The 27,823-nt window shown below is 43.0% G+C and overlaps 1 protein-coding gene across 50 annotated transcripts in view; it reads left to right on the forward strand.

Moving 5' to 3' along the window:
* LMO7 (LIM domain 7) overlaps positions 1-17,635 on the forward strand; it is a 222,374-nt gene extending 204,739 nt beyond the window's left edge. For 38 of the 50 annotated variants that reach the window (XM_021065678.1, XM_021065695.1, XM_021065683.1 and 35 more), the window contains 10 exons: positions 130-234; positions 834-926; positions 1,355-1,707; positions 2,896-2,961; positions 4,588-4,640; positions 7,822-8,035; positions 11,327-11,605; positions 14,105-14,213; positions 15,380-15,482; positions 16,892-17,635. In XM_021065678.1, the coding sequence (XP_020921337.1) occupies positions 130-234; positions 834-926; positions 1,355-1,707; positions 2,896-2,961; positions 4,588-4,640; positions 7,822-8,035; positions 11,327-11,605; positions 14,105-14,213; positions 15,380-15,482; positions 16,892-16,914 (1,398 nt within the window). In that variant the 3' untranslated portion in view covers positions 16,915-17,635. Of the gene's footprint in view, positions 1-129; positions 235-833; positions 927-1,179; positions 1,708-2,895; positions 2,962-4,587; positions 4,641-7,821; positions 8,036-11,326; positions 11,606-14,104; positions 14,214-15,379; positions 15,483-16,891 lie in introns of all 50 variants that reach the window. The other 12 variants (XR_002336693.1, XM_021065685.1, XM_021065690.1 and 9 more) reach the window with 3 other exon arrangements.

The raw sequence follows: 27,823 nt of genomic DNA on the forward strand, positions 1-27,823 counted from the left end.
GGCCACCTCTTCTTCGGTGCAGCATGGGCCAAGGGTGGTTTGAATAATTTATTATGCAAAGCACTTCAGTAGGTGACTTAATGAAGTAACGTGTTCTTTGTTTGCACCTCTTCTCTTCTAACTGGGCAGCTTCCGGTCCCGACCATCAGTGCCCCGAGTCGCTGGGCATGGGATCCGGAGGAGGAGCGGAAGCGGCAGGAGCGGTGGCAGAAGGAGCAGGACCGCCTGCTGCAGGTAGAGCAGGGGAGTGCACCTCGGCGGGGACTAGGTCCCCTTTAACCGCTTTTCCTGCTCAGTAGATTGAGAAGCAACCTAAACAAAAATAATTAAAACAGCCAATAACCCCTAATTAACAAATCTCTTGATATGTTGCACTTTTTGTATGAAATAGTGACTTTTCCATTTTGAACGTTTTCAGATTATGTATTAGCCCCCCGTGTATCATTTCGGGGAGTTCGCAGCACTGTGGTTTTGTGGTTTTTCTTATGCATGAGGTGTGTAGAGATGTGCAAGGGCCTCCACCCACCACAGCTGTATGCTTGGTCCCTTGCAGAGATATTCAGTGGCCCTTCCTGTTAGCAAGGGGCTTCAGTAAATTACAGCTGTGGTAAAGGGTGGACGTGGATTCAGTTCTGAGTGTCTGCCAGTTCCCAAGTCTGCCCTTTAGCTTAAGATGTGCTATGTTCTACTTTAGGGATGCAGATCTGATGGGTTAAACCAATATCCTTGTTTTTAAAAACAGAAGTAAAGGGTAGAGCGAGCCGACCTGCGAACGAGAGATTGTTTAACATCATTAACCTATTAATTAACTAATATGCCATCTCGTCTTATAGGAGAAATATCAACGGGAGCAGGAGAAACTAAGGGAAGAGTGGCAGAGGGCTAAGCAGGAGGCTGAGAGAGAGAATTCCAAGTACTTGAACGAGGTAGTGTTGGACCACGCCCTCTTCTTCCTTCTCTACCTTGTTGTTGAAATTCTCTGTACCATGGAAGCACCGCATTTCTCTTGGTTTTTGTCACACTTTCACCTACATTCACCTTCGTAGCTCTTTGAACATACCGGGTGCTGGTTTGTCCGAATTTCGCTTTGATGATTCAGCCTTTCTCCTAGTTCCTCTCCCGTATCACTAAATAATTCTATCCCTCGGCCCTAAAGGCATCTTCCTCTTCTTGTTACAGCTCCACCACCCATGTGAGATGTTGGTAGTGATAAAACTCTTAAGATGTTTTCAAGTGGAACTCTGGGCGGACTTTGATCAGTATTGTTTTACACTGACTGTCGACATCTCTTTACCAGATGGTAAGAAATGCACACACAGATTTGGATGGATTTCTTTTCTCCCTGGTCCCATAGGAACTGATGGTCCTAAACTCAAACAGCATTTCTCTGGCCGCACGGGAGCCTGCCATTGCCACCCGGGGTGAGGAGTCCAAGTCCCGAGATAGGGAAGGAACCCGCACCGAAGAAGAGACGGGGCAGCAGCAGCAGGAGGAAGGAGCGAACGAGGACCAGGGAAAGACACTGCAGGAACAGCTCGCCCTTGAGAGGGAGAGGAAGCTGAAGGAGCAGCAGGATCAGGAAGAGCAGGAGCAGAAGCAGCGTCAGGCAGAAGCTGAGAAGCAGAAGCGCCAGGCGGAGGCTGAGGAGCAAATGCGCCAGACGGAGAGAGAGAGGGAAACATCCATCAAAATATACCAGTACAGAAGGTTGGTCCCCATGCCTAAAGGGCACATGTGATTTTTTTTTTTTTTTTTTCATTTGGCTTGGCTTAGCTGTATCCACTCCCCACCTCAGAGACACTTCATTGGTCCTCCAGCTCCCCACTGTCCCCCTCTACACAGGGGAACACAGGCAGACCGAAACCCTTGCCATTGTCATCTGGTCCCATCCCCTTCCTTCCTTGCTTAAAGGTCCCGTGGGGCTCTGTGTCACATTAGAACACCATCCAGAGTCTTACCATGACCCTGATGGTGTGGATGAGCTGAGTCTCCTCCACCTTCTGGTCTACCCAGCTGCCTACCACCCTTCCCCTCACCTGGCCACTCAGTTACACTGGGCTTCTTTGTCTTTCTTGAAAATGTCCAACTCCATCTGCCCTGAGACTCTTGCATTTTCTAATCCCTTATACCTGGCGAAGTCTTCCCTCACATGTCTGTAAGGCTAACTCATTTTCTTTAAGTCTCTGCTCGAATGTCACCTTCTCAAACCTTCCAGAATGTCTGAATTGAAATACACGCTTCTTCCCTACCTCTTCTCTCCAGGATGCACTTCCCTGCTGTACCTTTGGCATTTATTTGCTTGTCCGTTAACCTGACTGTTCCACTAAAATGTATTATGAGGCAATAATTTTGTCTTGTTTACTTCAGTAGCCCAGCCCTGGAATAGTACTAGAACATAGCAGGCACTCAGTGTACGTCTGTGGAATGAATGAATGGCAGATGTCTCTTGGTGGTCGTGATTTTGTCTTCTGCGGGGATAGATTGAAATTCTTCTGTTTTGTTTAGTTGTCAACCCAGAGATCTTCTCATAAAAGAGGCTAGAATAACAATGTTTTAATATCCTTTATATCTTTTTTTTTTGGCTTTTGAGGGCTGCACCCTTGGCATATGGAAGCTCCCAGGCTAGGGGTTGAATCAGAGCTACAGCTGTCGGCCTATGCCACAGCCACGGCAACACGGGATCCGAGCCTTGTCTGTGACCTACACCACAACTCATGGCAACGCCAGATCTTCAACCCACTGAGCGAGGCCAGGTCTCAAACCTGCAAACTCATGGTTACCAGTTGGATTCATTTCCACTGTGCCACAATGGGAATTTCTAATATCCATTTCTTAAAACTCCAGGAAGACATTAAAATCTAATATTTTGACCACAAACTTTTCCCATTTTTTTAGGCCTGTTGATTCCTATGATATACCAAAGAGAGAAGAAGAATCTTCAGGTTTGCTTCCTAGTGACAGGTATGTAGAACTTTAATTGTAATTTGGTTGGAGTAACTGGCTTCCGATGGATATTTGGGGGATATTTGGGGGCTTGCCTAGATATTCAGATACCTGAAAATTTATGATGTCTTAAAATTTCCCCAAACATTAAATTTAATGTTTAATTTAAAAATGTGTCGCACTTTTGAAATCACCGAGGACTTATCCAGTGTTTGACCATTAATTTTTGTTTCCACAGCTAAAATTTCTTGTTTTGGAAGTTTGCCTTAGACATAAGGAAAGACTCATCTCTACAGGCAATCAGGATGATGGAATAGGGCTCAGAGTAGAAGGGGAGAAGAAAAGGAGTGGACAGAAAGGTAGTAATGGGCTGACATTAAGCTAGAAAAATGTGTAGTAGTGGATGACCCTATTTATAATGAATGCTTCCGGGTAACTGTAGATCATCGAAATGTGCATCTCTCTTTTTTAAAGATATGCATTTATTTATATATTTAAAAAAGCTTTATTTATGTAACTCATTACCTTGAGAAAATAGATTGCCAGGAAAGGAACCCTTTTTTTTTTTTTTTTTTTTTGCTTTTTAGGGCCGCACGTGCAGCATACAGAGGTTCCCAGGTTAGGGGTCGAATTGGAGCTCCAGCTGCCAGCCACAGCCACAGCCACAGCAATGCCAGATCCGAGCCGTGTCTGCGACCTACACCACAGCTCACGGCAACACCAGATCCTTGACCCAGTGAGCAAGGTCAGGGATCCAACCCACAACCTCATGGTTTCTAGTTGGGTTCATTTCCGCTGCACCATGACAGGAATGCCTGAGGAGAGGAAACTTAAGGAATCCTGGAAAAACACTGTGAGGCAGTTGTGATAAAGCATGCCCTAGAGGCATTAAGGAGTGTAGCTAGACATCATGCATTAAACGTATTTTCTTCTGTGTTCATACAAATGAAACCATTCATGAGTGTTGCTAACAGTTGTGACATATGTATAAAACATAATTATAGGTTGTATTGGTGTATTATATATGTTGTCTGCATGATAATGTATATTATTATTATTATTATTCATGATCATCCCTAATATTTGAAGTTATCGTGCCTAGTAAAGCGAGAATGAGACCAGCATGTGTTGATATATAGACCTAAGGTTTATCTTACACAGTCAGGCCTTTTCAGCAGTCGCCTACGCCCGTGTGCTCCCGGCTTTCTCTGGTGTGCTAGGATGGCATTTGGTGCCCCCAAAGTTGACTTCTTGGCCCTCGACAGCATGATGGAAGTGTTGACAGACTGATGTTAGGTGGTTCTGATGACAGATGCTTTGTTCAGCCTGGTAAGACTGAGATCTGGAAGAGGAGAGAATTAAAGTATGCAGGTTGGTGAGAAATCCTAGGCTTTAACCATTAACAAACTGGAGAGGATTTTGATATACTTTTGTTTCTAGCATCAAGCGCTTCACTTTTTAGAGACGCCACTGTTCTCTGCTGGTTTGTGCAAGATGAAGAAGTCCTTGGTATGAAAGTAAATATGGCTCTCAGCAGACATGGGAAATCAATCAACTGCTTTCAAAAGTAATCTTTTTGGTGTTCTTCACAGATATGAAAAGGACGTTCTTAATGAGATGTATGTGATGTGTTCTGTGTTTTAGGAATAAGTCCAGATCCACCACTGAGCTGGATGATTACCCTGCAAATAAAAATGGTAATTGGATTTTTTTTCAAAATTCTTCAGCACGATTACTTAGTTATGTTATCACACCCTAGGATCGGTATTTTAAGGTCAAGATATTTCAGGTTCATTAAGATTGCATAATTAAAATACTATGGATTTTTAGCATTTGGGTATAAGAGCACAATTATCTTGTGCTTATTTTGGCTTTACTTTAGACGGAGGGAGTACTAAGAGATTAAAGTGGTTATAAATAGCTAAGGAAATATGTGGAACTTTTGCAAAGTGGTGCTGATACCATTTTGTACAGCAGATCTCATCTTGCCACCAATGAATCTGGATGGAAAATTTTCCTGTACCAGGGACATGGCGCATAAACCTGAAATTACATATAAACCTGAAATTGTACTTTTAAATGACAGATTGTCAAATTCAAAATGACAGTGATTTCACTAACTTGGCAAAAATAGTTTGGAACCTGGCCTTTTTCTTTTTTTAATTTTTGAAGGACTTTTATTTTTTCCATTATAGTTGGTTGATGGTGTTCTGTCAATTTCTACTCCACAGCAAAGTGACTTGGTCATACATACATGCGTATATGTAATTTTTCTCACATTATCCTCCACCATGTTCCATCACAAGTGACTAGGTATAGTTCCCTGTGCCAGACTGCAGACTCTCCTTACTTATTCACTCCAAATGTGGTAGTTTGCTTCTGTTAAGCCGAGATTCCCAGTCCATCCCACTCCCTCCCCCTCCCCCTTGGCAACCACAAGTCTGTTTTCCATGTCCATGAATTTCTTTTCTACGGACAGATTCATTTGTGCCATATATTAAATTTCAGATATAGGTGATATCATAGGGTTTTTTTTTGTTTGTTTGTTTGTTTTTTTAGTATAAAGTCTATTTCTAGGAGCGTATGTAACTAAAGTTATATAACTAAGAAAAAAATAATCGAAATACCATTTTAGACAGGGTTTGCACACCAGGCTTTGGGGAAGCAGGGTGCTGGTTGGTTATATAAGTGAACGAAGGTCCAGGTGAGGATTGGGTGAACTTGGCAGATGGCCAGCACCCCCCAACCCCAGCCCCAGCCTGTCACGGCCCTGTGGGAAGATGCAAATCTACGATTGGCACCTCTTTCTGTTGTAAGATAGAAGTTAAAAAGGTCTGGATTTTTATGTTCTCTTTTAAGTGTTTGACCAGAAATTTTAAAAATTTTGCAACCCTTTCTCTGTGAGGTGAACAATATCCATAGGTCCCAGTGGTCTGATGGCAGCTAGTTTATAACCTCTGGGTAAAGCTTGTAGAATTTATAGTTTCTAATTAGTTCTATGATCATTCCTTTTCTCTTAACACAGAAGACCTTCCGTTATCTGGTCCTGGTTTAACTTTTCAGCCCTATTTTGCTGTTTCCCCCATTAGGAACCCTTCACTGTAACCAAATTGTTCTCTCTCTGTTTCCAACTTATCAGAAGCTCTGTGATCTAGTCCCTGCTGGTCTTAGCTGTTTGGATTTCCAGTGTCTTCTCCCCTGAACTTGTCCCTAAGCCAGTGTTAAAATTTGGCTGGCTCAGTGGAGTAAGAACCTGACATAGTGTCCATGAGGATGCGTGTTCAATCTGGCCTTGCTCAGTGAGCTTGGATCTGGCATTGCTGTGGCTGTGGTGTAGGCTGGCAACTGCAGCTCCAATTGAACCCCTATCCTGGTAACGTCTGTATGCCACAGTTGTGGCCATAAAAAGGAAAAAAAATTTTTTAAGTACTTCGGTCTGCCATGAAACATTTTTAACCTGCAGTGATCATCTTCTTTCTTGAACTTAAACACATGACCTGTTAATAATAGCAAGTGTGGCTCTCTGAAATAGTCTTGTTACGATTTGTGGCTTGTGCTATTAATCTGGTTTTTTTTTTTTTTTTGTATGTCTGTTTTCTCCACTTGACTGACTGTAAGTCCCTGAATAGCAGACAGTGGACATTATTAAATATTTTGTTGAAAACTTGATTATGCTAGTGAGGCATCTAAAAAATAGGGAACATTTTATTGAAAATCTGACCAAATTGATAAGCTGTGTGTATACATCATTGTAAACATAGGTATGTAGAAGAAACTTTTGGTGGCCTTGTTTGTTGCTTACTGGAAGATAAACTAAGGCAGGATGAATTTGGAAAGAATGGCAATAGCAGTGTATCTAGAGAGCAAAAAAAAAAAAAAAAAAGAAAGAAAGAAAAGAAAAAAAGAAAACTCTTAGAGGAAAGTTCCTAATCCAAATTAAGATGGGGAGGATACTTCCAAGTTCTGGATGTTTTACCCAAGTCAGAAATTAATCAGCAGACCCAGGGAGACAGATCCTTCAAGATAAAACCTGACTTAGTTGTCGTTCCTAAATTCAGCCTTCAAATTATAGCTCTGTCAGTTCCTTAGAGGAGATACAAATCTGATAACATTCCTTGATTGTCATTTTGCTTACTTGGCTGTTTTTCAGTTTCACAAAAGCCATTTTGGTGGTTGCCTGTGCTCTCATTCCTACGATTTGGTCATGACTTATTCCATGATTTACACCATGAAAACTCGAGCTGTGTCAGCTAGGGAAGCATTCATTTATGTCTTCACTCTCCCCCCAGGAGGCGTGTACATTTTTTGAAAGAATAGAGCTTCCCGTTCCCTTGCAGAGCTGTCACAGCAAGCATTCAATGAGCAGGGGCTTAATTGATTTTAATTTAGGAAGGAAAGTAATAGTGGAAGAGAAACTATTTCTAGATGAGCATTTTGTAATTTAATATCCCTGAAATCAAGGCTGGTTGTTTCCTTTTTAGGCAGCCTCCTTAGTTTTCCTGAGTGCGTCCCCTGGTATGCCTCTGGGTGTGCATCTGGAATTTCCAGGAACAGGAGATGATTATTTTGTGTCCTAGGCAGCAGTCTGATTAAGAATTGATAATGTTTGACATATGTGCCCAATGTCACATTTTTATTTTTATTTTTGACCATGCCTGTGGCATGTGGAAGTTCCCAGGCCGGGGACCAAGCCTGCGCCACAACAGCAGCCCAAGCAGTGTCAGTCACAGCATTGACAATGCCAGATCCTTAACCCCCTGCACCACAAGGGAACTCCCCCAATGTCACATTTTTTTTTCTGCTTCACTGTATTTGGAGATTTATCCACTATCCCTTTTTTCATTGCTAATCCTGGAGTTTTTGATGTTTTTAATTTAGGAAGCAGTAGATATTTAGAGAGAATTGGGAGCAATAGCTCGTCACAGAAGAGCTCCAAGAAGGAACAAGCCCTGTCGGGAGCGGAGCTGGAGAGACAGCAAATCCTTCAGGAAATGAGGAAGAGAACATCCCTTTACGATGACAACAGCTGGATCCGACAGCGCAGTTCCAGCATAAATAAAGAGCCCATTTGTCTGCCTGGGATTATGAGAAGGTACGAGACATCTTTGGAATAATTTCCTCTTCTGCACTGTGAGGCAGTTACTGAATTTCTAGACATGCCGATGTTTTGGACAGAAGAGGTGTCATCATTTCTTATTCATGATTTAGTGGGGAAAAGGAGCACATGTCATCAGGCCCATGGCGTGGAGCACTGATTAGTGGCCAGCCCCTGCCAGGCGCTTTGTCTACATCATCTCACTTAACTTGGGAGGAATGTCTTGAGGCAGGGATAGCAGTTCTGTTTTTCCATGCAGAGAAGCTGTGGCTCCAGCAAGGAATGCACTTGGACAAAACACGTGGCTACTAGGTTGCCAGGCTGCACATGGAACTCTGATGTGAGATGCAGGCACTTCAATAATTTATGCAGCGGAGTGTTTCCTTAGATGCTGAGCTTAAAAAAAAAAAATTAAACCTCAGTTTGTAATGAGATAGTGGTTAGATTGGAATCATGAACATTTCACAAAGGTGGAAACCTACTTTTTGTAATTTTAAGGAAAATATAGAGATAAAAGTTGATTGGAGATGAGAGGATGAGTGAAACAGATGTATCTTGGGTAAGAGAATATGGAAGCTACTTTTATTGAGTATGTCCACAACTGACAAACTGAGGAAAATTATTGGCAACATATGACAAAGAGGGAATTATCTCAGTGTAAAAATAGCTCTTGTAAATCACTAAATGCATCCTGACAACTTTAGCGAAAAAAGAGATATGAACAGATAGTTTGTAGAGAAAAAAACAAAGTCAGTAAGCATATAACAGATCAACACTACCCCTAAAACAACAGTGGTATACCTTGCGTAGGGGTGTTGTTGATAGTTAAATGGCTAATTAAATCTAGTGTTGACTAGTAGTGACTATTGTATAAGGCAACAGGAATTCTTATTCCCAACTGCATGGGAAGGTTTTTTTAGGATTTATTAAGCAAAAGTTTTTGCCTATACCCTGTGAGCAGTTTCATTTCTGGCATTTTATCTCCTGGGTATATCTGGATATGTATGCAAAGACTGTCTTAAAGGATGTACACTTAAATGGTATTGACAATAGCAAAAGAGGGAAATGGAGTATCTCCTAAAAAGAGTGTACTTAGCGCTCGTTAAATAAAGGCGGCACTCTGATAAATAGCATACTCTACAACTATTAAAGCGTTAAAGAGACATTGCTGTTACCGTCGCAACCATTAGTGGGTTAAAGGAATTCATTACACTCACAATTCTGAGGGTTGGCTGGGCAGTTCTTTGCACGGTATTGGTTGTGGCACTTGGGGCCACTAGAGTCATTTAGAGCTAGGGTGGGCACATGTTTTTGTATGCAGGACCAGATGGTAAATACTTTAGGCTTTGTGAGCCACATACACCCCTATCACGTATTTTTTGGCTGTTGTTTTTCATGACCGTTTGACAATGTAAAATACCCTTAGCTCATGCCGTGTTCCTATCCTGGTAGTGGGCTGGAACTGGCTGACCCCGATGTAGATCCTCCACTGAGAGCTGAGCTGGAGCTGTGGGTTGGGAGCTGCTCTTTCTTCTCCAAAGAGCTCTCGCCACAGGGCTGCATGGGCTGCCTCATGCCACGGCGCCTGGATCCAGAGAGGAAACCTTGCAAGAGGCATAAGCCCTAATGGGCAAAGGCTCATCTACCCTCCAGTTGTATCACGTTTGCTAATGTCCCACTGACCAACAGGTCACATAGCCAAGCTCAGAATCAGTAGGAGGGGGCCACGCAAAGGTATGGATACCAGGAAGGTGATCCACTAGGGCCCACCAAAGTATCATCTGTCACCTTAACTGACATGAAGAAAGTTCTGAGAAAATAGGTATTACATGGAATATAAAGCAAGTTAGGAAGAACATGTGTTATAGAATAATCCCATTTGTTTGCGAATGTTAAACGCATGAACATATGTTACAGCTGTATATAAACATGGCTATAGGTACATATATACATTTGTATATATATGTCAATAAGTGCTTGCCTATGTGAGAAAAAGTCTAGAAGGATGCACAAGTTAGCAGTGGTCCCCTCTGGGGATTAGGGCAGGTAAATTAGAAGTGAAAGAAGGGGAAGCCTTACTCTTCCCTCATGTCCTGCTCTGTGACGTAGGTCTGTCCCATTATGGTGATGTGGTACTTTTCTAATTTGAAAAAAACCCCGCCCATTTCAAACTTGGGATAAGAGAGAAAGTTTTAAAAGTGATAACATCAAAATTGACAAGGTCAGAAAGAAAACTCTCTTAATCTGGAGTCTGTCTTTGTAGATCAGAATTAATGTTAAGTACATTATTATTATTATTATTATTTTTTTGTCTTTTTGGGGCCTCACCTGCAGCATATGGAAGTTCCCAGGCTAGGGGTCAGAATCAGAGCTGCAACTGCCAGCCTACACCATAGCCACAGCAACACCAGATCTGAGCCGTGTTTGCGACCTACACTCCAGCTCAAGGCAGTGCTGGATCCTTAGCCCACCGAGCCAGACCAGGGGTCAAATCTGTGTCCTCATGGATACCAGTTAGGTTCGTTACCACTGAGCCACAAGGGGAGCGCCCATAACTTCGTTTAAGAGAGGTTTTCCAAGTGTTTTATTTAAATCAGTTAGTGAGCCCAATCCTATTTTAAACACATATTCCATTGAAGAGAAGTGGCTGGCACACGCTTCTCCACTGCGGACATTAGACCGTTGTTTGGTTTCAGAGTTTTGGGTGGTGAGTGAACGAGGGCTGCATGGTGGGAATGACCTGGTGACTTTAGAATCAGGGAGACTTTGGTTTGCAGGCATTTCCCCCACTGATCAGCCTCTTCTTACTACGGACAAGTTAACTTCTGTGAGATCTAAAAAAAAATTGTGTTTTGTGTTGTGAAGATGAAGTAAACTTAATTTTTGTGTCAGTGTTTCCTCTTAATACCTGACATATGTAAGTGCCTATGAAAAGGTGTTTTTTCCTGTGGGTTTTAAACGTGAGGATTGATAGATCCAAGCAGTTGAAGATTTAAAGGATGCCTGTATGTGTCCTTTGCCTTAGCATTCTATTTTTAAAATATTTTTTATAATATTTTCCTTTCCACTTTGGTATTCTTGTAGTCTGAGCAGCAAGTAAATGAAAATAAATGAAAGGTAACTGAATATGAAAAGGGAGTTTAGTCGTTCAAGGTCATGCGATGTGTAACTGGACTTGCATTCATACCTGCTTCGGTGAAATATGTCACACAGATACTTCAGTGGCTGTAACAGTGCATTTCTAGCTGGATGTGCGATGGAACTTGATGGCTCCTCTCTGTGTTTCAGAGGCGAATCTCTAGATAACCTGGATTCCCCAAGAACCAATTCTTGGCGACAGTCCCCTTGGCTCAATCAGCCTTCCGGGGTCTATGCTTCCTCCTCTGTCCAAGACTTCAGTCGCCCCCCTCCTCAGCTGCTGTCCACGTCAAACCGAGCCTACATGCGAAGCCCATCCTCCAGCATCCCCCCGCCTTCAGCCGGTTCTGTGAAGACCACCTCGCCCTCTCCTACACCACGCGGCCATCCCCCCGCGGCTCCGCAGCCAGGCTCCCAGCCGCGCAGCAGGTCAGGCCCTTTGCGGTTTCCCTCTTCTTTCCTTAGTCTCAGGGGGTGTTTCTGCGTCAAAAATTGCCCAAGATCGTGTCCAAGCTTTCCAGTGAAAAAGAAGAACCTTTTCGAATGTATCATATTCAGTGTTCCTTTACCAAATCAATTTAGAAGGCTTCCTTAAACCTTCCCAGGCCAACCCAAGACCATTTACAGATGTCTTCTGAAGCCATTGGAGGCCTTTAAAATGTTCACTTTGTGGCCACTGTCTCATTTGCAGGGGTTTGTGGTCAGGGTCTTAGACACAGTGGGGGCATGAAGAGTGCTGAATCAGGAAAATACACGGCAGCTCATGAAGGCATGACAAATTGAGGAGCAAAAGCAGTATTGTAAAATGTTTGACTGTGTTAATGAGACTATAATATAAACTCCTTTTATAGGAATTGAGTGTAAAGGAAAAGTACGATAACCAAGCCCGCATGGTCTGAACAAGCTGGATTTAAAAACAAACAACCAAAAAACCTTAAGTTAGATTTTGCTCTTTGGGTTTTTGATTTCCAGAACTATGGCTTGTCTCTTGTCTGGTTTGTCAGCATCTTGCTCAGATTACATGAACCGAATTCTGCAGGCCATCTGCTGTGGGACGGTGTGAGGGTCGTGATGGTGGGTTTCGACGACTTGCCTTTTGATATGGGCTGAAGCTCAAATATCAACAGCTGTTGGGTTTTAGGTCTGGGTAGCTTCTACACAGATCAGTGGGGTTTCAGGAGGCCACAAACAGCAGGATTTCTGTTGAGACCAGAAGGGACTTCTACTGGCTTCTACTAGTTTTCATCGCCAATGAGATACTGAAAAGTAGAAACACAGTGATTAATATTGGGATTTTTTTTTTTTTTAAAGCTATCAACGAGCAGAAACACAATGATTAATACTGGGAATTTTTTTTCTTTTTTCTTTTTAGGGCTGCACCTGCGGCATATGGACGTTCCCCTGCTAGGGGTCTAACTGGAGCTACGGGCGGCTGGCCTACGCCGCAGCCACGGCAACGCGGGATACTAGCCACGTCTGCCACCTACCTTACAACTCGTGGCAACACCGGGTCCTTATCCCACTGAGCGGGGCCAGGGATACAACCTGCATCCTCGTGGAAGCTAGTTGGATTTGTTTCCATTGCACCCCAACTGGAACTCCCTGGGAATGTTGTTAAAGCTCGAAACTGAGGGATTTTGTTAAGAGAAGATATTTTATTTTATTTTATTTATTTATTTATTTTGTCTTTTTGCCATTTCTTGGGCCGCTCCCGCGGCATATGGAGGTTCCCAGGCTAGGGGTCTAATCAGAGCTCTACCGCCGGCCTACTCCACAGCCACAGCAACGCAGGATCCGAGGCCGCGTCTTCAACCTACACCACAGCTCACGGCAACGCCGGATCCTCAACCTACTGAGCAAGGCCAGGGATCGAACCTGCAACCTCATGGTTCCTAGTCAGATTCGTTAACCACTGAGCCATGTCGGGAACTCCATCCAAGAGAAGATATTTTATATCCAGTCCCCATGGTACTTGTACCAGGATTCATAATGTGTGTATCAGGGAGCTTGAACTGGGAGAAGGGAGGAGGATGGATGGTAAATCTGGGGGGAAGATGAGGGCCACAGAGTAGGGGGAAGGCGGAGGAGAGAGTACCTGTCTCCTTACTGAGAACCCCGCCCTCAGAAGGCAGAAAGGGGATGGGGCTTTTCTGCCCTCTTCAGGGTCTGTCTAGAGCATGCGATGCTCTCTCCTGAGACACTCCACAGCTCTGCCCTCTCCAGCATCCCTGACGTGCTCCGTGGGTCCCGAGGGAGCCAGAGATAAGACACAGCCTTCACCTTCCCACCTGGGAGAGGAGATAAGACTTGTAAACAAAGGAAAGGAGAACTCGCCATACCTGTCTCGATGGCAGCTGTCGGGCAGTTTTCATGTCCTTCTCCCCAGAGTCAGCCAGCGGCACAGCCCGGGAAGCACGGATGCTTCCGTTGAACTCGAATACTGGGGGAGGGAGAAAGAGGGCTGTTGGGAAGAAGGGAGAATAAGCCGGAGATGGTAGCCTGAAGAGACTCGCCATGCCTCTCGGAAGAGGTTGAGGCTGCTCTTTTCATGCTCTGCGGGGCAGAATGATGTGATTCAGGTTGTGCTTCCGAGGGTTTATCTGGCCAGAAGATGTTGGCTGGATTAGAGAGGAGGAGACTTTTGCTGAGCACGGATGGGGTCTCAGGGGAATATCGCCATCAAGTGCCGGATGGACTAAGTACATGGACATCGACCCTTTATGTGACTAGGTTTCAAGGGTTTCAGAGCCTCGGGGAGATCCTTCCAGGTACAGTCTAATCAGGGCACACTTTGCCCAATGACAGCTTTCTCCACAGATACAGACAGACTCCCGTAAATTCTTATGTTAATACCAGAGCATGATTTTTAAATAAGAACCTTGAGGTACGCGGATCAAAGCCTCCCTTCCATTCTCGTTCTGCGTCTAGGTCGGTCAGTGGGAAGCGCGTGTGCTCCTACTGTAATAACATTCTGGGCAAAGGAGCTGCCATGATCATCGAGTCCCTGGGTCTTTGTTATCATTTACATTGTTTCAAGGTGAGACTGAGCCACGCAGCCTGCAGGCCCGCACCGCTTTGCTGGGAGAGCGCATGGCTGCTTTGAGCGCTGGGTATGGATGTGCCACTAACAAGCTAGGAGCTGCCTTTGTCGTCGGTCTGTGCTGCACTTTGAATCACAAATTGCCTGCCCCTGCTCCTGCATTCTCAAACTCGGACCCTGGCTTCAAAAATTAAACCTGGACGCACGGTGTACTTCCTATCACCAGCCAAAGATTCTATAAGTCACATTTGCAGGGCTCAAATGCTGTCTCTAACATGCTGTCGTAGGCATATTTAATATGTAGTTTACCAAAGCTATTAACAGCATGGAGATGTGCAGATAGAACAGTGTCCAAAACTCTAGCTTTGAATAGGGAGCGTTGAAAGGGAAAGCAGTGTCAATATTTTTACAGTCAAGTAGCCTGCTAGCACCTTAGGGGTTCTGGCACATAGAAAAGAAGGAAGGCTGTATTGCTACTGTATTTTGCAGTATCTGTCTTTAGAGATGCATCTGTTTGATTCTTGAACTTGAGTTGGGCCAGAGAGAGAATCCAATCCTGGAGTCCTGCAGAGCTCAGCTTGTTTAAGCTTGTATGTCTCTGGCTCTGGTTGTTCGTAGGCTTAGCAGCATGAGTCAAAATTCTTAGTGTTTGAGCACATGGAACCAAAATCCGCAGCCTCAAAGAGAAAGCACCACATGTGAACACTCACTGGATTGGTGGTGCAGGGATGTGGGGTGTGGTCCTCCCCACCCCCAACCCCCACTCTCTGATCCCCACTCCCACCCCTACCCCCAGCAGAGCCAGAAACCCAGTTGGCTGCCCCTTGCCAGTTCCTTCCTGTGGCATCCGAGCCCCTCCCTTTCCCTGGGAGAAAGGAAGACTCAGTTTCTTTAAGCCAGTCAATGCATCACTTCTATTCTTTTGGTACCTTGGGAATGGTATCTTGGTTCTTAAAATTGGCTTTATGAATTCTTTAATATCTCGTCTGTCAGGCTTCATCTTAACCTATCTTTTGGCCATTCCCCCCCCCCCCCTTTGCTGAAATGCGTCTAAGAGCTTAGAAGCTGCATCTTGCTCAATTTTTTCTTTTTGCTGGGGAAGCCCTGAGCTTTCTGGAGCTAAGGGTGGATGTTTCATGTTTTTGTTGCCATGTGTCTTGCAGTGTGTGTCCTGTGAGCGTGACCTCGGAGGCTCTTCCTCAGGAGCCGAAGTCAGAATCCGAAACAACCAACTGTACTGCAACGACTGCTATCTCAGATTCAAATGTAAGAGAGCAAATCAGGGAGAAAATCTCTAGTCTTTTACGGAGACCGCGGGTTCCCATGCATTTCCCTGAACCTGCAACCCCCTCCCCCTCCAGCTCCCTGGCCCAAGACTCCAGGCTCTAGGAATGTCAGTGTGTCCCCTGCAGAGATGGTCCCGTGAGAGGGTCAGTGCCCAGGATTCCAGCCGTACGAGGGTGGGTGGGTGGCTGAGGAACTGGAGAGGGTCACCTGCCCGAGTCTGGATGGTGTGCGGTGCAGTCTGCTCAGAGTCTGGAGAAACTTCTAGTGACTCAAGGATACAAATAAACCAAGGCAGACCATTAAAATGCATCTTTTGTATAGACGCTTATCGGTTTCTTGGCTAAGGCTGGGCCCCCTCAGCATTTTAGCCGATTTCTATTATTTACCAATGGGCTTTAATTATGCAATTTAGAATATGAGAAACTTAAAACTGTGGTCTAGAAAGGTAATAAAGAGTATTCAGTTAATGCATTGTTGCTACATAATCATATACTATCAATGAATACAAGATTTTCAAAAGGAGAGCATTGATTCCCATTACATCCTATTTACGTGTCATTTTTGAAAAAATTGCATTTTTCAAAAACTTCAAACGCTATCTTGTGGCTAAGCATGCTTTTTTTTCCCCTGTAAGTGTGTTGTAAAACACAGCATAGCGTAATTAGATTGCATATTGTTTATAGCTCCTTAGCATAATTAGATTGCATATTGTTTATAGCTCCATAAAGACAGCCATTATTCCTTTTTATATTTTGAGCCTCGATGCTGGTAACATGTGTTTCTTCCTTACCACGAAAGGGTGTTTGTTGCAAGTGGTATCAGCAAAACCCTATGCTTTTGAGCTCTGAGGTATTTATGTGGCCTTCATGTGACGAGTGTTTTGCACATGGCTTAAGCCCAGTCAACTCTCTTTTATCTGTCTCCGTGTTTTGAGCCTTCTGACCCCACTGGTCCAGCCCTTTGCTGGATGCCAGCACTGAGGTTGGAGATCGTCAAGGCTGGGCATGGAATTGGGGTGGAAACGTGTGTATGTGTGTGAGCTTTCTCTCTTTAATCAGAATTCCAAAGCCAAACGTAACTGATTTTCGGAATCATCATGGAAAAATTGCCCATGCCTTTTCTCGCCTCCAGTACAAATAATAGAGAGTTGAGTGTAACTTGTTTCTATATCAGCAGTTCATTTTTACTCCTTTTTTTTTTTTTCCTCAAATAAAGACTTCTAGAACCCAGAGGCTGTGATTTGCCTCGCTTTATCCTGAGTAACAAAGTGACTCTTTCTACCTCATTGGGGTCCTTCTCGGAGTGATTCCTGCTATGTACCCCAGGGGGCGATATTCAAGTGTTCCTGAATCTAAGTGCTTTTCTTTGTTCTCTTCTTGCCTGATCAGCTGGACGGCCAACCGCCATGTGATGTAAGCCTGCACACGAAAGCGCTGTTGCAGATAGAAGAGGAGGTGGTTGCTGCAGATGTAGATCTATAAATATATGTTGTATGTCTTTTTCGCTCTTTTTTAAAAAAGAATAACACTTTTTTTCCTGGCCTCTTTAGATTACACCAGAGCATTCTAATCTTGGTAGAACACGTATTTTTGTTGTTTATTTATAAGAAGGTAATTATGCGTGGGGGAAAGTGCCGTATTTTACTCTTTTTCAAATTCAGCATCGTTAAAGCACAAGAGAAAAATAAGAACAGCATATTTTTTTTGAGGCTGATAATGATCTTGTTTGACTTTCTAGTGGTGTTTTGAAGAGGGTTATTTTATTGGTTTTTTTTTTTAAGGTTCTGAAACATTATTTGAAATAGTTAATATAAATATGTAATTGCATTTGCTCTGTTTATTGGAATGTATGCTAAATTAATGCAGAACCATATGGAAAATTCCACTAAGCGCCACCTCCAAGTTTGCGTTCTGTATCCTTCTTTTCATCTATGTAACATTATGATTAATTTTTTTTTTAGCTTATGTTAACATTTTATTTGCTTGATGTGGGGAGCTCTGTTTTCTTCACCAGAATTGTCCTAAGCAATTCCCAGTAGGAAGCTGCTTCTTTTCATTCATGGAAAATCTTCATGTAAGAAGTAAGGCTTTCTGTTCCACTGCATTTGTAAATAAACTTGCTGATGCATTTAAGGAGCGGCTCTTTTTCTTCTGTGTGCATCTGCGTTTGTCAACCTTCCAAGCCTTTTACTCACATCTCAGGGTGCGACTTTTCTTGGTATTATGTGTTATTTAGCATCTCTACTGAGGTATAAATCTACATGCAATAAACTGTATGTATTTAAACTGTACCTGGACATATTTTGACATATGTGTATACCTGTGAAATTATCACTGCAATCATTATACTGTTTTTCCTGAAGTATTTTAACAAGGAACTTTATCTTTGACGGAACGTTGTTTTTGAATGCATACATTTTTATGTAACAGGTGAAGTGAATGATCACTTGTTAGATGATTTGCATAAAATCTTTACATATTTTTTTGCCTCCTCAGTGATAAAAGGAGAGTATAACGGTAAGTGTAGAAAATCTTTTTTTTTTTAATTTTTAAATGGTATTTATTTTTTCCATCATAGCTGATTTACAGTGTTCTGTCAATTTTCTGCTGTGCAGCAAGGTGACCCAGTCACAGATACAAGTATATATTCTTTTTCTCACATTATTTCATGCTATACAGCAGGAGCTCATTGCTTATCCACTTAGAAAACCTTTAGAGTAAAAAATATACCTACAAATGCTTTAGAAATCTGAAGTGAGAGTGCAAGAATATAAAACTTTAGCATCTTTTGAGCAAAAATGTAAACTTGCTTGAATCCTTTATAATAATGAAACTGGAGTGGATAATTCTAAGCTAGGAGAACCGTACTGGGATAGGTTAGAAATACACAAGAAGCTCTAATGTGGGAGAAAATTAAAAATTTAGTTTCGGTCTTTATCTTTGTTATTCTTTATTTCTGATATTAAAGTATGTTTTTGATAAAAACTTATCAAGTGCCTAAAGTGTAAGGACTACAGTTTTCAATTCCTTACTTCCAAGACAAGAGCTTATGTTTGAACTCATTCCACACACAGTTATTTATCCTGTGTTCCTAGTTAACATTGGATTGCGAATTTTTCCATGTTCTTAAAATCATTTCTATTTTTATTACTGGTTGCATAATGCTCCATTGTTTCATGCTGTGAATACTGAGTTGGTAATTCCTCTGCTGTGTGCATCTTAACTATTTCTGATATTTAGCATTTTAAAATGTAACATATAGGAGTTCCCGCCGTGGCTCAGTGGTTAACGAATCCGACTAGGAACCATGAGGTTGCAGGTTCGATCCCTGGCCTTGCTCAGTGGGTTAAGGATCTGGCGTTGCCGTGAGCTGTGGTGTAGGTCGCAGATGCGGCTCGGATCCCGTGTTGCTGTGGCTCTGGTGTAGGCCGGTGGCTGCGGCTCCGATTGGACCCCTAGCCTAGGAACCTCCATATTCTGCGGGAGTGGCCCTAGAAAAAGGCAAAAGGGCAAAAAAAAAAAAAAATATATATATATATATATATGTATATATATATGTATACACAAAACATATGGTTATAGATTCTATTTAAACATATATTTCCAATGTAAATTCCATGATGGGCTCTCCATGACCATATCTACTTTTTTTTTTTTTTTTTTTTTTGCTTTTTAAGGCCACACTCAAAATATATGGAGGTTCCCAAGCTAGGGGTCTAATCGGAGCTACAGCTGCCAGCCTGCAACACAGCAATGCCAGATCTGTGCGACCTATACCACAGATCATAGCAGCACTGAATCCTTAACCTGCTGAGCAAGGCCAGGGATTGAACCTGAAACCTCATGGTTCCTAGTTGGATTCGTTTCTGCTGTGCTACGACGGGAACTCCTCTACTTCTTTATATTATTTTCATATATGAGATTGTCAGCTCAGAGATAATACATCTTAAGGCTGTCATGATACATATTGCCACAGTGGCTTCCAGGAGGATGCTACCAGCTCAGACTCCCACTCCCACTAACAGCACACAGGCTTGTCCATGTCACTGCATAGTCATGAAAATGAGTTTCCTTTGCCTTATTCTCTGCCTGACATGTAGTAGCCCTCACTGTGCAATAGCTGAATCAATTAATACACCACTGCTTCGATCTCTGTCTTGTTAATGCTGCTTGTTCCTGCCTCTGGTACAAGCTTGAATTCTTACATCCTATTAGTTTTCTTGTCCAACATCTTTTCTGATCGTTACTCCTTTTCATGGAAGTCCTTTGTCTTTTTATCTTGTCGTCTTGCCCTGTTTTTCATCCCTTCTCAACATGTTCTTATGATTGTTTTTTCCTCATTTCTCATATTATCTTGCTAAGTGATCATTTTGTTACTGCAAGTTGTTAGAACAGCTTTCAGAGATTTTCTTCTAAGACACAGGTTTTACAGCACCTTTGCACATGCCCAGGAGGCTTTGTTATTTCATCTAGGAACAAGGAAAGACAGAGTCATTCAACCATTTTTTTAATCAAACTTTATGTGCCAGGCACAGTTTTAGGCACTGGAGATAGAGCAGTGAGGAAATACAAAGTTTTATCTCTGATTGGGCTTGGATTTCAAGTTGGGGGAGAAGCAATGATAGAGAAATGCAAGAAAATGTAACATGAATATAGCGATAAGGGCAGTGAAGAGTGAATGAGCAGGGAATTCCCATCGTGGCGCAGTTGAAACGAATCCTGTTAGCAACCATGAGGTTGCAGGTGTGACCCCTGGCCTCGCTCGGCAGGTTAAGGATCTGGGCCTTGCTGTGAGCTGTGATGTAGGTTGCAGACGTGGCTCAGATCTGGAGTGGCTGTGGCGTAGGCCGGCAGCTGTAGCTCCAATTAGAACCCTACCCTGGGAACCTCCATATGCCACAGGTGTGGCCCTAAAAAAAAAAAGAGAGAGACACCAATGAGCAGGATCAGGAGGCTCCATGAAGGCTGGAAATGGAAGTTCCATGATGATTTTTTTTTTTTTTTTTTTTGCCCTTTTGCCTTTTTAGGGCCACACTTGCGGCATACGGAGGTTCTGGCTGGGGGTCAGATCGGAGCTGTAGCCGCTGGCCTACACCAGAGCCACAGCAATGCAGGATCTGAGCCACATCTGTGACCTATACCACAGCTCAACACCGGATCCTTAACCTGCCGAGCGAGGCCAGGGATCGAACCCGCAACCTCATGGATCTTAGATTCGTTTCCGCTGAGCCACGTCGGGAGCTCCTCCATGGTGCTTTTTTATAGCGGTTGTTAGAGCCTCTCTGATATTTGAGCCAAAGCCTGAAGGAATGAGGGAGGAGCAAACCTTACAGATATTTGAGGGGAAATCATTCCAGATAAAGAGAACGGCAAATTCATGAGTCCTGAGGCAGGACAACATTTGGTGTGTTCAAGAAGCAGCTATGAGGTTGGGATGCATCAAGTGAGAATGAGGTGAGCAAGGAGGCGTGGAGGGTGGGCCCAGGGCCTTACTCTGAGCAGGACAGAGACATTGCAGAGTTGAGCTGAGGATTGAAATGAACCAACTTACATTTTCAAAGGACTACAGACCACCTCCTAGACAATAGGTTGCAGTGGGGAGTGGGTTTATGATCTGGCTTGTCTCAGTGGAAGTGCTGGTCCTGCCCAGTGAGTTAGGGATCCAGAACTGCTACAGATGTGGGGTTCAGTCACAGCTCCCGCTCAGATTCTGTCCCTGGCTTGGGAACTTCCATCTGCCTCGGGTGTGGCCAAAAAAGAGAAAAATAAAACCAAACCGTAGATTGCAGGGAGTTCTCATTGTGGCTCAGTGGGTTACAAACCTGACTCGTAACCATGTGGATGCAGGTTCGATCCTTGGCCTTGTTAGTGGTTAAGGATCCACCATTGCCTTGAGCTGTGGTGTAGGTCATAAAAGCATCTTGGATCCCGCGTTGCTGTGGCTGTGGTGTAGGCCAGTGGCTGCAGCTATGTTTTGACCCCTGGCCTGGAACCTCCATATGCCATGGACGTGGCCCTAAAATAAAAGCAAAAAAAAAAAAAGCAATCCTTATTCTCACTGAGGGGAAAGGCACATACCCAAAGGGTTCCAGTGCCTGGTAGCAAAGCCCAGGGCTATGAGAGAAGTTCAGTGTGTGAGAATCCAAGAGACATCTGTACTCAGGGAACTGAAACAACTTCACAGCTGAGTTGCTGTTTGAACTGCCTCCTTAAGAGCAGATATAATCTTAACAGATTGAGCATGCTGAAGGGACAGAATACCATTTCTGAGTTGGGATCAACCCCCCCAGCGATGCCTCCTTACTTTGCATTTTCATTAAAACCATACACGGCTGACCTGTTTTTCACAGGAGTGGGTTGATCCCTAGATTCACTCCTTAGGATCACATCTCCATGAAGTGCTGGAGATCTGACCTACGGTGGTGAGGCTGCGAAAAGGAATATGTCCATGGATGAGAGACAGTGATTCAAAAACGTGACAGGGCCTAAAGAAAATCAAGACGAACTGTGGCCTCCAAGCCCGGGTAGTTTAGAGACTGATCTTGTTGGAGGGAGGAGATAAGCTCTGTTTTGGACATAATGCAGCATTGACATACAAGGAGAAGTAGGTGAAGGTAGCTGGAAGTAGAGGTTTGGGATTAAATAGCAAGAGGTGACCTCCTTTAAAGTGTGTTCAGGAGTTCCCGCTGTGGCTCAGTGGGTTGAGAACCTGACTGGTATCCATAAGGATGCGGGTTCAATCCCTGACCTCGCTCAGTGGGTTAAGGATCAGGGGTTGCCATGAGCTATGGTGTAGGTCGCAGATGCAGCTCAGATCCCACGTTGCTGTGACTGTGGTGTGGGTTAGCAGCTGCACCTCTGATTCAACCCCTGGCCTGGGAATTTCCATATGCCGCAGTTGAGGCCCTAAAAAATAGTAAAAGTGTGTTCATTTACATGCACAAAATGATTTAAAAAGTTTTTCCTCACCTGAGAGAAAGTCAAGAAGGTCAGTTCATCCAGCAGTTCAATAATGTCATCAAAGGCCCGTATCACTCATGGCAGGCTGTTTGGCTATGACAAGGCTGGCTGATCCTAAGACTGGTTACTGCCACGGCTCTAAGACAGCCTCCGTGCTTCTTTGTTGATCGTCACTGGAAGAGATGCAGGCCTCTCGTTGCTCCTAAGTGTATAGGGGAACATTCCCAGAGGCCTTTAGTAAACCCCTCACTTCTCATTGGCCAGGCTTGGGTTATTTGCCCATGTTGGAGCCCAACTTCCCCATTATGCTATGGAGGACTAATGGGAGTTTGGTGGAATAGATGCTGGGGAGCTAAAAAAGATATGCACCAAAGTTGGTTTCATGAATTCTCTTAAAAATGGAATCCTTGCTTGATGTGAGACCCTGTCTTTCAAAATTAAAACAGTGCAAGTCGGCGAGCTTCTTAAAGAATAACAGGAGTTCGCTTTGGGGCTCAGTGGGTTAAGAACCCAACATAGGATCTATGGATGCAAGTTTGATCCCTGGCCTCACTCAGTGGGTTAAGTTCTGGCAAGCTGTGGTGTAGGTCACAGATGCACCTTGGATTTGGCATTGCTGTGGTTGTGGTGTGGGTGGGCAGCTGCAGCTCCGATTCGACCCCTAGCCCGGAAATTTACATTTGCCACAGGTGCGGCCCTGAAAAGAAAACCGAAAGAATAATGGAGAGAAAACAGGAGAGGGGACAAGCGTAATCCCACCAAGGCTTCAGTGAGGGAGAACTCGCAGGAGAAAACTTGGTCCGTTCAAGCAAATATAAAAGAACAGCTCACGGCGGTGATGAAGTGAAACCTGATAACGCAGATAATCTGTGAATACTTGGCAAATATAAAGTGTGAAAAATAGTCTCATGCTTTTTCTGGTTTCTTATATAAAAATTAATGAAAGGGAAACATGAGTTATTTGCTCATCTTCTGAGTAAACTTTAGATTGTGGCTTTTATGTGCCGTAATCTCATAATATTGTTTAATATCTCTAGTTGACCCAGCGATACCCTTGTTGATTCTGTTGGATGATCCTGTGTGACGCTTTTTAATGCCTACACTGTAAAGACCCTCAAAGTGCTTCAGGGAGAGTAGTTTTCATCACAAAGTTTAGAACAATCCTGTGAAAGATTATCAAACTTCCTTGCTGCTAAAATTAGACCAGAAAAAAAAAATAGAATTTATTTAAAATTCCACAGGAAAGAATTAGCAGAATCAAGAAAAGAACGTAGCAGTGCTTTCTAGGTTTCACTCAGGCTTTGAAGTTGCCTATTTTTGTGTGCTGCTTGCCATTACTTCTAAACTTTGTTATTTTTGGTAGCTAGGTGCTTTATTAGATCTATAATGAATTCAATGTCACAGACTTGAATGGGAGGCATTGATCTGCGTGTTTCCATTTCAGGCTAAATAGAGTTCCTCTTACTGTCAGAAGCTCATTTGCCCTTTCAACCTGCTCCAGGGTAGCAGGAAAACATCCATTAGAGAGGGCCGAGAGAACTCCCAGGTCAAGTTTGCAAGTCCTGTGTGTTCTTAAATCCATTTCTCCCTCGAAATCAGACCAGCTTCCTGGGATCCCTTAGTTGTAAAATGCTGACTTTGTGTCACTCTCAAGTTCAGATGCATAATGAGATTTAGGGTGTCCATGTTGCCTTCATCCTGAATACATTTAAGTTCAAGTGTCAGGAACATAGCTCACGCTGAAGAGGAAGCCAGATGAACACGGAGAGAGAAGACAGGAAAGAGTCCCTCCCAGGACCTGAGATCACGTGAACAAGTGTTCATCGCGTATTCACTATGCGGGTTATTAGGGACATAGTAGCAAGCATGACATCTTCATACTCTAAAATAACTGTTCAGCTATGAAAATTAGCATTTTTATAATGAAAATTATAATTTACCAATAATATTTGCTTAGAGCCCCATTCCGTCTGAAAGCAGAAGACCCAAACCTAGTCTTGTCTGTTGCTTCTCTCCATCTTTTTCAGATTGCAGTCCAACCAAAGCAGGATTTTCCCTATCCCCTCTTCTCTTCCATGATTGGCATCTCACTTTGGCTTTGCTTCCGTGGTGAAGAGGTGTGTCTCCATGCTGGGCCTGTGGAAGAACCTTATTCTCCCTGGTTTCTATGCCAGTGGTCACTGCGACATCTGTTGTCCTGTCTGCACTTTCTACTTCATGAGGGCATCCACTGGGGTGTCCACTTTCCCATGGGGTTGATGGCTGGAAGGTCCATGCAGCAGCACAGCCTACCTTGCGTTCAGCGTCAGCCTTCATCTCAAACAGGCACCTCCTTCAGGTCACAGGGCTGCTCTGTCAGCCAAAGGTCCTTGCTACCCCTAGATCCTGAATCACACTGGCAGAGGCCCATTTTCTTTCTTTCTTTTTTTTTTTTTTTTTTTTGTCCTTTCTAGAGCTGCTCCCACGGCATATGGAGGTTCCCAGGCTAGGGGTCTCATTGGAGCTGCAGCCACCGGCCTACGCCAGAGCCACAGCAACGCAGGATCCGAGCCGCGTCTGCAACCTACACCACAGCTCACGGCAACACCGGATGCTTAACCCACTGAGCAAGGTCAGGGATCGAAGCCGCAACCTCATGGTTCCTAGTTGGATTCATTAACCACTGAGCCACGATGGGAACTCCAAAGGCCCATTTTCATATAAGGTAACATACAGCTTGCAGAGATTAGGATGGGGCCATCGCTGGCATACCACAATCACGTTGATACTTACCCACTAAAACCAGGAATTACTATTCCCCCCTTGTGCCTCTGTTTATTTTTATTTTTTATTTTTTTATTTTTTTGTCTTTTTTGTTGTTGTTGTTGTTGTTGTTGTTGTTGCTATTTCTTGGGCCGCTCCCGCGGCATATGGAGGTTCCCAGGCTAGGGGTTGAATCGGAGCTGTAGCCACCGGCCTACGCCAGAGCCACAGCAACGCGGGATCCGAGCCGCATCTGCAACCTACACCACAGCTCACAGCAACGCCGGATCATTAACCCACTAAGCAAGGGCAGGGACCGAACCCGCAACCTCATGGTTCCTAGTCGGATTCGTTAACCACTGCGCCACGACGGGAACTCCTGCCTCTGTTTATTTAAAGAGAATTCCTTAGGATGATTCTGACTAAAAATGCTAAGGTCTTTTTTTTTTTTCTCAAATCATATTTATAATAATGTGTACTCATCACTAAAAGACATAATACAATGGCATTTGTCATCTCCATAGACTTAATTTTCAGTGGGACAGTGGTGGTGCCAGTGACTTCTGCATTGCCCATTTTGTTTCCTTTCTTTGGGAGCCATCTCCAAAATGATGGGTAAGATGATCCGTTGTGTCGTAAGAAGAACATATTAGAACATTTCTTGATATGTGCTTTTATGCTTGAAAAGAAAAAGTTGTAAGCATTTCTAATATTTCATAGAAGGGTTGACACACACACACGTCTGTCTTTGTGGCTGCATTAGTCACAGGTAGCGCAGAAAACCTGTAGTGTGGCATGTGGACGTCCTGGCGGCTGAATGAGGACAATGGTGTTCTCAGTTGGCACGTTGTCATGTATTACAGTTTACTTGTGGCATCACTTTGCAAGCAAGATTTCTATAAACTAAGCATGAGAAGCATGAAGAAGAACCTCTACAATTTTTTCACTGATGTTTAAAGTTAAGTAAGATTTAATCAATCTTTTATACACTACATATGATAATCAATGCTTACAAGTAACACTAACAGATGCATAAAGGCGAATCCCCTTCTTCTTCCTACTTAGGTTAAAATGGCTGCAAAAATATACTGAAACTAATGTAGAAACACAGAAGTATATTTTTTTTTTCCAGCGAATATTGCTGGATAAGGCACAGAAAACATCGCTGAAGTCAAGAGGAAACAAGAATGAGAACAAATAATTCTGTGAGAGGTTTGCTATGTAATAACAGGTGTTTCCATCATGTCTCAGCTTGTGGTATTTGCTAAATTCTGTTTCAGTGAAATAGAAAAAAGAATGAGTCATTAAAAATATTTTAAAAGACAGAGACTCCACAGGAAATTACTTTATTTAAAACAACAGTTTACGGTAAAACGGCACATTTCTGCATTGAGGGAAGGGCTATTTTAGAATAAAGAGATTTCAGAATATATTTAGTCTTTTATTTTTATTATTAATATACTATTTTTACTACATCATTTATGGCAAGTTTTAGTCTTACAGAAATTATAGTCAGAAGTTAGCACATGTGGTTAATTTTATAAGAACGGGGTCTTTTTTCAGCTTTGAGGTGTAATTGACAAAATTGCCAGATATTTAAAGTATACAATGGGATGGTTTCTTACATGTATACATTGTGAAAAGATTCCCTCCATATCACCCACAGAGTTATCCCTTTTTTTTTTTTTTGATAAGGACATTGAAGTTCTTTTAGCAAATTTCAATTACACAATGCAGTGTTGGCAATGAGAGTCTCCATATTATCCGTTAGATCCTCAGGCCTTATTCATCTTGCTGAAAGTTTATAACCCTTTTACTAACCTCTCCCCGTTTTCTTCAGCTCTGGCCCTAGGCAACTACTCTTCTACTCTTTAAAAACCAAAGCTTCACTGGATCAAAATAACATTTTGTAATGAGATGGGGAATGACCACAAAATACTGCTTTGCTACACTTGATGGCAACAATGTTTGATGGCTTTGTTTTCATTACTTTGTTTGGCAGTAGTTGAAGATATTCTGCATTTTTTCCTTTGCAAAGAAAAAAAAAGAAAAATTTCAAATGTGCTGACCTTTTCCTTGATAAGTGGCAGCCTGTCGTTTTCCTAGTAGATATTTAAAATACAAAAACAAGCTTAATTATCTTGTATGATAAAGGTAACTTTAAAAATAAATAAGAAAATATGTGTCCCTCTTTGCAGGAAACATACTATGAGAAATTAATATGTAAAAAGTTTCCATTGTTATCGGTTTTGTTAAATTAAAAAAACCTTGTAAATATTTTACACATAAAAAATTCTCATTAGAAACGAATTGATATATTTTTAGCAGAATTTGAACCAGTTCGTTTATATATACACAAAAGGCAGAGTCAGTGAGTGATAGGTAGTAGGATGGAGAATTAACTAGCTCATCTTTAACAAAATGGTAGCAGGCATTTAGGAATGAGTAGTCACTTAGTAAGTTACTAAGGGTGACTCAGTAAACCTGCCAGGGACAAACTCCTTCCACCTGCCTTTTTGGGCCAGCCTTGCACACCCAGGAGGCTGGTACACTTGTCCACAACCAAATCTTCCAGTCTTTTTATCATGAAGACATTTTGTAAAATCAGAGTATTCAGGA

Source organism: Sus scrofa, chromosome 11 (assembly GCF_000003025.6).
Source record: "Sus scrofa isolate TJ Tabasco breed Duroc chromosome 11, Sscrofa11.1, whole genome shotgun sequence".
Lineage (NCBI taxonomy): Eukaryota > Metazoa > Chordata > Mammalia > Artiodactyla > Suidae > Sus > Sus scrofa.